The sequence below is a fragment of the Cebus imitator genome, unplaced genomic scaffold, assembly GCF_001604975.1.
Source record: "Cebus imitator isolate Cc_AM_T3 unplaced genomic scaffold, Cebus_imitator-1.0 Scaffold99, whole genome shotgun sequence".
Classification (NCBI taxonomy): domain Eukaryota; kingdom Metazoa; phylum Chordata; class Mammalia; order Primates; family Cebidae; genus Cebus; species Cebus imitator.
In genome coordinates, this window is record NW_016107414.1 from 2,308,469 (window position 1) to 2,319,894 (window position 11,426).

The 11,426-nt window shown below is 45.2% G+C and overlaps 1 protein-coding gene across 3 annotated transcripts in view; it reads right to left on the reverse strand.

Annotated features, from left to right (window-relative positions):
• The window catches only part of CASS4 (Cas scaffold protein family member 4), a 49,073-nt gene that overhangs the window by 35,979 nt on the left and 1,668 nt on the right, over positions 1–11,426 (reverse strand). The window contains exon 1 of one of the 3 annotated variants that reach the window (XM_017536584.2): positions 661–1,975. The exons of the other annotated variants lie outside the window; for them this stretch is intronic. Within the exon in view, the coding sequence (XP_017392073.1) occupies positions 661–672 (12 nt within the window). The 5' untranslated portion in view covers positions 673–1,975. Of the gene's footprint in view, positions 1–660; positions 1,976–11,426 lie in introns of those variants that run through there. 3 annotated transcript variants of the gene reach the window in all.

The following is an 11,426-nucleotide window of genomic DNA, read 5'->3' on the forward strand; positions in this document are numbered from 1 at the left end:
CCAGCTAATTTTTTGTATTTTTAGTAGATATGGGGTTTCACCACGCCCAACTACTCTTATATTTAAGGTAACATACAAGGCCGGGTGTAGTGGCTCATGTTTGTAATCCCAACACTTTGGGAGGCCGAGGCATATGGATCACTTGAGGTCAGGGTTTAAGACCAGCCTGGCCAACATGGCGAAATCCCATCTCTACTAAAAATACAAAAAGTAGCTGGCGTGGTGGTGTGTGCCTATAGTCCCAGCTACTGGGGATGCTGAGGCAAGAGAATTGCTTGAACCTGGGAGGTGAAAGTTGCAGTGAGCTGAGATCACGCCACTACACTCCAGCCTGGCGACAGAGCAACACTCCATCTCAAAATAAATAAATACATAAATAAAGTAATGTTTAAGCTTTAAAACAAAACTTAACTGAATAGAATATAATTTTCTAAACAAAAATATAAGGTCTCCCTTTTTGATTTCAAAACCTGATGCAACTTTCAGTTGTTTCCCATGGTGTGATAGTCATTTGGAAACCATCGTTACCGACTTCCTTAACACAGCGGGGAGAATTGGCAATCACAAGCTCTGGACCCCTTTACACAGTTAACTCAGAGTCCCATGCAATCAAATAGTTGCAGGAAATGGCTGCCAGAAGAGAGAAACTCAGATACTCACATTCACCTTCATCTTGATCCTTTCAAGAAATTATTTTAAAAAGTACTGTCCATATCCTGGAAGACATCAGCAGAAATCACAAATCGCTTGGGAATGGCAATCTTTCTGTAGGAGTTTGTGCAGGAATGCTGTGAGGTCTGGGTCTAAAAGTACTTTCTCTGCAGCTGTCCTTGCCAGTGGATCTGGCCAGTGGCTCTCTAAGCTCCTGGGGGAAGTTCACTGCCCTTCCTGCTATCCCAGCCATGGGGAAGGGTGGGCTGGTTACATAACACATTCTCTCCCACATTCCCATTGGTTCCCTCCCATCCAAATGGATGCAAATAGGCTCTGTGGCCCATTTATCCATAGAAACCAGGGAAAAAGAAGTGAATAAACCAGGTGAACTTGGATATGAGGAGGGATACAAGAGAAAAGAAAAACTTTAATGAAAAGAGAGTTCCTTATTTTCTTAACATCTCTAAAAATAATCCTGGAGAATGGCATATGCTGTAATAAGCACAAATTTTAACTGGGTTCTGTATGATAACATTGAACTCTGACCCAACCAGCTTTGAATTCTTCCCGATGATTTAGATGGAAAAGCCACACATTAAAGGAACTTCTGCAGCTGTAGGAGTTTGAGGAGGAGGTTGTGGCCAGAAAAAAATTCCAAAGCCACCCAGTGGAAATGAAACATTTGCTTCCCTGATACCTGAATACTGCGGTTTTCCAGTAGGTTTGGGTCTTACCCAGATCGACATGCTTTAATACACTTCCCCTACTCATAGAAACCTTGCTAAGCTGACTTTTAGGGCTTCATAGAGTTGGCAATTATTTATTAAGCACCTACTGTATGTCTGACAATATATGCTGTGGGAACAGGTAACCAGGTGTCCTTGATCTAAGCTCAGGATTGAAATGATACAATAACAAAGCTTTCTCAGGCCTTCACGTAATTGATTATCGTGGCTGTGGCCAGAGGGGGTCCAATGTCATACCAGACTGCATTCTCCAGCTCAACATGCCCTAGAGATCCTAGTGTGTGCCTTCACAGCCTTGCCACTGTCTCTCACCGCCATGTCTATTCCTTGCCAGCTAAGTTCCTGAGTTATTGCTTAAGATATTTGGTTTGGGGAACTGTTGGGTCAAGTTAAGGGGTTGACATTTTCACCCATGCTCATGAAAAGCTCACCCAAGGAGGAGGGCAAGTAACAGAACTTCTCTGGGCTTCAGTGTGTTCATCTGAAAGTGAGAGAGCTTCACAGGGCAACCTCCACGTTCCCATCCAGCTGCAAAACATACATTTCCTATGACTTCTTTTCCTACTCTTTTTTTTTTTTTTGAGACGGAGTTTCGCTCTTGTTGCCCAGGCTGGAGTGCAATGGCGCGATCTCGGCTCACCGCAACCTCCGCCTCCTGGGTTCAGGCAATTCTCCTGCCTCAGCCTCCTGAGTAGCTGGGATTACAGGCATGCGCCACCATGCCCAGCTAATGTTTTGTATTTTTAGTAGAGACGGGGTTTCACCATGTTGACCAGGACGGTCTCGATCTCTTGACCTCGTGATCCACCCGCCTCGGCCTCCCAAAGTGCTGGGATTACAGGCGTGAGCCACCGCGCCCGGCGCTCTTTTCCTACTCTTACCTCTTATTTCATGAAAGCCAAGTGAAGGACTACAGAGAAAATAACGTGTAGGTGGTTTTCCTTTCTAACTTCCTTTCCTTCCCTCTTCCCTTTTTTCTTTCTTGAAGGAAAAAAGTGAAGAAAGGCATAAAGAAAGAAGGAGTTTTGTATTATTTCATGGGTCATAAGCAATTATGCCAACTCCAATTAGAAGAAAACTTTGTCTAAGCCTGTGTTTCTCTTTCTTTTTTCTTTTCTAGAGATAGGGTCTCACTTTGTGACCCAGGCTGGAGCGCAGTGGCATGATCACAGCTCACTGCAGGCTCGAACTCTCAGGCTCAAACGATCCTCCCAACTCAGTCTTTCAAGTAGCTAGGACGACAGGCATGAGCCACCACACCCAGCTAATTTTTAAAATGTTTTGTAGAGACACAGTCTCGCTATGTTGCCCAGGCTGGTCTCCAACAGCTGGGCTCAAGCAATCCTCCCACCTCAGCCTCCCAAAGTGCTGGGATTACAGGCACGAGCTACCACACCCAGTCCCCAGCCTGTGTTTCTAAAGTTCTGTGTGTCTAGCAACTGCATGCTTCCTGTCATATCCATGTGCCACTGTACAATTTTTTTTAGGTAAAGTAATAGATTGAGCCAAGTAAAAAACAATTCTTCCTCAGCAATGTTACCCATGCAGTTACAGGTTTGATGAGCTAGTTTTAATTTGTTTGAATGCACACGAGGATACACCAGTAATGTAAAAAAACTGTTCTGTGCACCACACTTGAAATCCTCTGACATGCCTGTAGTCAGGGTCCCTGCTGGGTGTGACTTTTCCATTTGATCAATCACGAAGAATTCAAAGCTGGCTCAAGCTGTTTAATGTGTCACAGAGAAATGAGTGAAGGTTCAGGCTTGTTTACCAAATTCTCCATCTTTCTATGGTCATTTTTAGAGGTGCTTCAGGGGAGCAAGGAGCCACTCTGTTGTTTAAGCTTTTCTGCTTTTGTTCCGTTGGTGTGAATTTATTGCAATTCACTAGGTTTGCTCATTTAGTTGTTAATAACGGACTACAGATAAACCCATCCCAACCCTTATTTGAGATGCCCAAAGGGAGCTTAGGGAGAATGTCTTGGGTAACTGGCCCTGTCTCCCAGTGGCTGGCCATCACCTCACTTTGGGGAATGCCAATGTATGGAAGGAGCACCTTGAGATGCTTGTTATTAATTACTGACTCTTGTGTTTCTATTCCCCTTTCAACTGTGGAGAAACCCTCACTTCTGAACCTGAGTTGGGTGGTGACTCACCCCTGTAATCTCGGTGTTTTAGGAGGCTGAGGCGGGAGGACTGACTGAGGCGGGAGGACTGACTGAGGGGGGAGGACTGACTGAGGGGGGAGGACTGACTGAGGGGGGAGGACTGACTGAGGCCAGGAGTTCAAGACAAGCCTGGGTAATGCAGGGAGAGCTCCTCATCTCTACAAAACATAAAAAGAAATTAGATGGGCGTGGTGGTATGCACCTGTAGTCTCAGCCTGAAGCAGGAGGCTTGCTTGAGCCCAGGAGTTTGAGGTTTTAGTGAATTATGATCACACTACTGCACTCCAGTCTGGGTGACAGAGCGAGACCCTGTCTCTAAAAAAAAAAACTTCTGAACCCAAAGTGAACATTCCACAAGGCACTTTTCACTTATTGTTAATGGCAAACACCTGCAACACGCAGGCAGGACCCTACTGCTCTTCTGCCTCTCATCCCTCCACACTTGGCCTCCTGGAGGAGTTTGAAGAATGTGGAGCCTGGCACAGTGACTCACACCTGTAATCCCAGCACCTTGGGAAGCTGAGGTGGGTGAATCACTTGAGAACAGGAGTTTGAGACCAGCTTGGGCAATATGGTGAAACCCCACCCCTACTAAAAATACAAAAATTAGCCAGGCACAGGGGTGGGTGCCTGAAGTCCCAGTGACTTGGGAGGCTGAAGCGGGAGGCTGAGGTGGGAAGGTCACTTGAGCCCAGGAGGCAGAGTTGCATTGGGCTGAGATTGTGCCACTGCACTCCAGGCTGGTGGGGGAAAAAAGTGCAGTCTCCCATGCCCAGCGCTGGCGATGCTGTTCCAGGCACGGCAGCCGCACGTATTCTCAGGGTCGACTCTGCTTTTCGGAGGTGTGTGCACAAGGCTGCTCTTCCCCTGAACAAACGCTTTATGGGTGATGTGTTTGGAAAGGGTTCCTAAAAAATGTATTTCCCTTTTTTGCAAGTCAAGTTGGAGCGTTCTAATCTTCCCCTCCACGGCAGCTCTCTTACCAGCCTCCCACCTTCCTCCTTTTAAACTATTTCCCCTTCAGGCCCGTGTCATTTCCTCCCTTAGTCATTGAAGTTCCAAAATCGCCCTGTTATTATTCTATGGTTGCTTCCCCATTCCGTTATCGTGTCGGCCAAGCGCCTGTCTATTCACAGACCCTTTAGGTTTTGGGGTGATGATGGCAGTCTCCTTAGCTTTTTTCCCCCTTAAATGTTCTCTATAGGAAATAAAATGTTCAAAGACTGCAGGTTATTAAACCAGGAAACCAATCATGAGTATGTAATGGATTTATTAGTCATAAGAATGATTTACTATATATGGAGAAATGGGACCAGACAATTGTCCTTGGAAGCATTTCGAACAGTGGACTTTCAATATTTGTAGAAGGAATGAAAGGCACATTGTGTTCCTGAATCAAACATAGCACATGTAGTTAAGTAGAAGCTGTCTACTCCTTGATTTACTATTTTTTCTGCTCATAACCACTCCTCGTCCCACACGGCAATCAGCAGTCTCAAACACCCAAAGTTTTACCTTTTTTTTTTTTTTGAGACAGTCTCGCTCTGTTGCCAGGCACCAGGCTGGAGTGCAGTGGCACAATCTTGTCTCTCTGCAACCTCCGCCTCCCGGGTTCAAGCAATTCTCCTGCCTCAGCCTCCCAAGTAGCTGGGACTACAGGTGCGTGCCACCATGCCCAGCTAATTTTTATATTTTCTAGCAGAGACGGGTTTCACCATGTTGGCCAGGATGGTCTCGATCTCCTGACCTTGTGATCTGCCCCGCTCGGCCTCCCAAAGTGCTGGGAAGGTTTTACGTTTTCTAAAGACAGAGTACATGATTCTCCTTCATGTCCACGGAGAAGAGCAGGGCACCACCCCAGTGGAAAAACAAGCCACCTACGCTGACGTCTCTGCATTTACCAGCTTCTGCTCTTTCCTACCTATAGCCCATTTGTTGCATAGCAGCCTGAGTGATCTAGAAAACACAAATCAGACCATGTCATCTCCTGCTTTAAGTGGGCCGGTGGTTTCCTTTGCAATTAGAATGGCTTCAAAGCTCTCACACAGCCGACCGTGCTTATACCTCAGATCTCACTTCCGACCAGTCTCTCTCTTGGTTTACTCTGCCTCAACCCCACTGGTCTTTTTATGAACACTCTCCTCTGCTGAATGCATTCCCACTACAGGGCCTTGGTATCTGCTGTTCCCTCCGCCTGGAATGCTTTTCCCATCCCTCGAGTCTTCAGAGTGGCCTTTTCCATCCATCACCTCCGTCAGATCCCCGTTTTCTCCACTTTCTGGTGTTTCTCACCACCTGAAACCATGAGTCCATTAACTCCCCATCATGCTGACTCCACTGGAATGTCAGCTCTGCCTTGATCACCCTGAACCCCCAGAGCCCAATAACTATGTGTTGGGTGAATGGCTGAGCCATGGATGGCGAGCTGCGTTTTCAAGTTGGGTATTGTGTCTGGGCTGTTTTGCCTCGTGGAATAGATAAAGGGTGGAAGCTGCTGAAAACATCGGAGGGAGCCACAGGGCTTCGTGACCTTGATTTCAATAGCAACAGATTGCATCTAGGGCAACAACTGACTGTGGACAAGGAGGGGGCCAATTGGCGAGAGAATAGGCTGAGTAGCATCTTAGGCTGAAGCCAGGTAGGGGTTAGAGAGTCAGGAATGACCTCTGTGGCCAAACATCTGATGACTAGAAAGCAGTGCTGTTCCTATTCTCAGGGCAGGCAATATCCAGGGCTCCACCTGCACTCCCTGTAACCTCCCATTCATTCACACACACTACCACAAAGCCTTTATTGAGCACCTACTTTGTGCAGGCACTGCCGTAGTCATCAGAGATGAGGCACAGAATAAGAAAGCCCGGGTCTGTCCGTCATGGAGTTTCGTTCCCGGAGAGGAAGACAGTGAACAAACAAAGTGAGATAATTTTGGATCTTAGTAAGTGAAGGTAAGACAGATGAGAGTGAGAGGGGTGGGCAGGTGTAGCGGGGGAAGTGATTTGCACAGCGTGGTCCAGAGAGGCCTCTGGGTGAGGTGATGCTTGCTAGAAAGAGGAGCATCCAAGGAGGAGAACAGCAGGGAAGAAGGGGAAGGAACTGAGGCAGAAGAGCTGCTGGGAGTGGGATCTAATGGGCCCTCAAGGGCCCGGTCTGCTTTCTGCGCACAATCCCATTTGCCCTTAAACAAAGAATGAGTTTGAAATGTCCTGCTCACCACCTAAGAGCTGCTAAAGGTACAAGGAGAACCTAAAACTGCTGTACACTCACAAACGAAGCCTTATCAAGCTTTCTTGCCCACAAGCACAGAAGCAAGCCAAGTCCCAGCAAGTGGCAGGCACTTCTAAGCCACCACATTCTGTCACGTTTAAACCAACCTTGAGAATGTGGGAGAGTTTTAAAAAAATTCTAAGTCTTTACGTTGATCTTTCTTGAGTGGGTCTAGAGCCAGGCCACCCAGAGTTGAGATGGAAGAGAAACAAAGAAGATTTGCTCCTTAACTGAGGCCGAATTTAACATGTGAATGATAGTTAAGCACATTTAAATGCACTTACAACATAAACATTGAACCATCCACTCTTCAGCAACATAATGAAGATGCTTGCTTGAAAACTGTCCCTTCAGAAAACTGGATGAGCACATAGCTGTCTTTATAAAAGAAAGTACAGATTGCAGAGAAAACACTGCGGAAAGTAGGTTTAAAATAGAATCAAATATCAGAAATTCTCAGAAAATGATGGAAAATAGGTGCCAATGCTTATTTCCTTCAGTAATCTCCTTCCAATTCCTGGACATTTACTCCAGTGAGAAAATAATGTTATTGGGGGAAAAAAAGACTGTGTACGAAGAGGCTAATTTCAATATTACCTGTGCGCACGCACACACACACATGAAAGTAAACAGAATTTACAGCAAACAGGACGGAATCACTAAAGTACATTGCAGACTCTATTTTCATAACTAAAGCATCTTGAAACTACCAAGAATCCAAAATAAGAACTTACATATAATAAACCCACTTATCCGCCTTGTCTTTTAGAACTAAATTTCTGGCCAGGCGCAGAGGCTCACGCCTGTAATCCCAGCACTTTGAGAGGCCGAGACAGACAGATCACTTGAGGTCAGGAGTTTCAGACCAGCCTGGCCAACATGGTGAAACTCCATCTCTATTAAAAATACAAAAATTAGCTGAGAGTGGTGGCACATGCCTGTAGTCCCAGCTACTTGGGAGGCTGAGGCAGGAGAATTGCTTGAACCTGGGAGGTGGAGGTTGCAGTGAGCTGAGACTGTACCACTGCCCTCCAGCCTGGGCGACAGAGTGAAACTCCATCTCAAAAAAACCCCCCCAAAACTAAATTTCTAGTATGTCTTGAATGGAGCTGACTCGCTGGCTGGAGTCCAATAAACCAGCGAATGAGGTGTTAGATTTACCATCTTTGCCATGCACAATTATTTCTATTTTTGTTGCAATTGTATTGCTTGAGGCCAGTGTTTCCTATCACTAATATCACATTAAAAAATTTCCCCTTGTTCTACAAAACAGTTTTTTTTTTTTTTTTTTTGAGACAGAGTTTCACTCATGTTACCCAGGCTGGAGTGCAATGGCGCAATCTCGGCTCACTGCAACCTCCGCCTCCTGGGTTCAGGCAATTCTCCTGCCTCAGCCTCCTGAGTAGCTGGGATTATAGGCACGCACCACCATGCCCAGCTAACTTTTTGTATTTTTAGTAGAGACAGGGTTTCACCATGTTGACCAGGATGGTCTCGATCTCTTGACCTCGTGATCCACCCGCCTCGGCCTCCCAAAGTGCTGGGATTACAGGCTTGAGCCACCGCGCCCGGCCACAAAACAGTTTTTTAAAAACAGAATAAAACAGTCAGGTAATTGTACAAAATCTGCTATGCACAAAGGTGGTGAAAGCAGCTCTATTGGTAACGAAGCTACTGGCCAGCAGGTAGAATTAGGAACACTTTGCAGGAGCAGTCACTGTTTATGTCCAACGTACAAAGGTGAACTTCAGGGTCTGAAAGGCCATCTGCGATGGCCCTGAATGAAAGGCAGAGTTATTTTAAAGGTGAATACAACAAAGCTAAGGACCACCGACATGACATGACCCCTTGAAGTACTGTGCTACCATTTATAAAGCAATTAAGCAACAACGTAGGCGTTAAGATGAGATGGAGGCTGGGCGCGGTGGTGCACACCTGTGATCACAGCACTTGGGAGGCTGAGGCGGGCAGATCACAAGGTCAAGAGATCAAGACCATCCTGGCCAACATGGTGAAACCCTGTCTCTACTAAAAATACAAAACTTAGCTGGGTGTGGTGGTGCACGCCTGAATTGCTTGAACTCAGGAGGCGGAGGTTGCAGTGAGCTGAGACTGCACTCCAGCCTGGTGACACAGGAAGACTCTGTCTCAAAAAAAAAAAAAAAAAGATGAATGAGATGGATCAACTGCACTAATATGAACTGAACACCAGTGCATACTGTTGGTTGTTAAAGGCAAGAAGCTCAACAGCTTTTTACTTACAGCTCCTATCTGTGTAAAACCTTAAAAAAATGTATCTTATAGCTGCATTTATAGTTTCTGTAGGGACACCCAAAAAACTGTTAACTGAGAATGCCTCTGAACTAGGGGTTGAAGACTTGGGTGTCTCCGGATACTGTGTGGCTGGGTGGGGGAAGTGTATGTGAACTGAGATGACACAGGCTGCTACTACATAAGGGCCTGTGGACCAATCTAGATGATAACCCATAGGTGAAGAAAGACTGTGTTATCTTAAGGACTGCCTAAACAAACAACAATATGCAACAGAGATTGTATTTGGCCTGCAAAGCATAAAATACTATCTGGCTCTTTATGAAAAGAGTTTGCCAGCTCCTGGTCCAAGGGAGAGAATATAATGAGCTGACTAAGAGGGGGACTCTGAGCTTAGTCTGCCTGGGGTTGATTCCTGGCATTGCCACCTACTAGCTGTATAGCCTTGGGCAAGTCAGCGAGGCATCGCTTCCTTGTGTGTGACAGGGGAGTAAGAATAATATCTCTGCTTCGTGAGCATGTTGTGAGGATGTAACAATGAGAAAGTGCAAGCAGAGCACTCAGCACAGGGTCTAGCATACAGACAGTCAGTAAGGGTTGGCTACTATTATCAGTATATATATTTTATATATGTGTGTGTGTATATATATAATTTTTTTTGAGATGGAGTTTTACTCTTGTTGCCCAGGCAACAAGAAGTGCAATGGCACATCTCAGTTCACTGCAACCTCTGCTTCCTAGGTTCAAGCAATTCTCCTGCCTCAGCCTCCTAAGTAGCTGGGAGTACAGGCATGCACCACCACTATGCCCAGGTGATTTTTTTTGTATTTTTAGTAGAGATGAGGTTTCACCATTTTGGCCAGGCTAGTCTCAAACTCCTGACCTCAGGTGATCCGCCCGTTTCGGCTTCCCAAAATGGTGGGATTATAGGCATGAGCCACCGCGCCTGGCCTATCTGTATAATATTAATAGCAGAATTTCATGGGGATGCTGGGAATATCAATTACATGTTGATACATACACACATGTTATTTACAAATTGCTGTTGGGCTTGGCAGTGTCCACCTGTAGTCCCAGCTACTCGGGAGGCTGAGGAAGGAGAATCACCTGCGTTCAGGAATTTGAGTCCAGCTTGGGCAACAGAGTGAGAGCCCCATTGCTAAAAATACTTTTTTTTAAAGAAAAAAGCCCCCACCAAATTGTAAGGTGCTACATAAATTAGGCAGAATAAGCTGTACATAAAAAGAAGCCTAAATCATAAAAAAAAATTGAGGCTATTCAGAAAAAAGGCCAATGTTATGAAGGAGAAAAAGGTAGATTGTTCTAGATTAAGAACTGAGAATTGACAAACAACACTTGGATCAGAAAAACCAACACACAAACAAATAACAACAGCCAGAAAATCTAAAAAGGCTAATTTTGGAAAATGTGAATGTGGGCTGAATAGTAGAATGGCATTACTAAATCAGTGTAAATCTTGGGTATGATAACACGTGGATATTCTTCTGTGTTCTGTAGAAGAATGTCCCTGGTCTTAGGAGACATGTAATGAAGTGTCTCTGTATTAGTCATTTATTTTCAAAGAGTTTAACAACGGCAATAAAAACTAAATGTGTTCTGGAGTCTAAATATACACCAATAGATACACCCAAATATGACAAAGTACCAGAAACCCATGATCTAGGTGACGGATATGCAGGGATTTACCGAATAATGCCCACAGCCCCCATATTTTTCCAATGATTTGAAAATGTTCAAAGTAAGCAGTTGAGGACAAAAATCTAGGGTAGTTGAGATATTTACATATAATCTATACAAGAGAGGCAATCATGGGTTACTCAGCCATAAGTTCCACCAGTGATTTAAAAAAAAATTTTTTTTTTTGAGACAGAGTATTGCTTTGTCGCCCAGGCTGGAGTGCAATGGTGTGATCTCAGCTCACTGCAACCTCTGCCTCCAGGCTCATGTGATTCTTGTGCCTCACCCTCCCGAGTAGCTCGGATCATAGGCATACGCCACTGCACCCAGCTAATTGTTGTATTTTTGGTAGAGACGACATTTCATCATGTTGGCCAGGCTGGTCTCAAATTCCTGGCCTCAAGTGATCCATCTGCCTTGGTCTCCCAAAGTGCTGGGATTATGGGTGTGAGCCACTGTGCCCAGCCACACTACTCACTTGTATTATTATTAAAAAATAAGAATGGATTTTTATAAGCAAGCTCCCTACTTAGTGCTTGTTTCGTTTCTTTTCCCCTGTTCTACTCAAAATTTAAAAAGGCACAGCCAGATGAAAATACAACATTGAGCTTCATTTTCTTTTT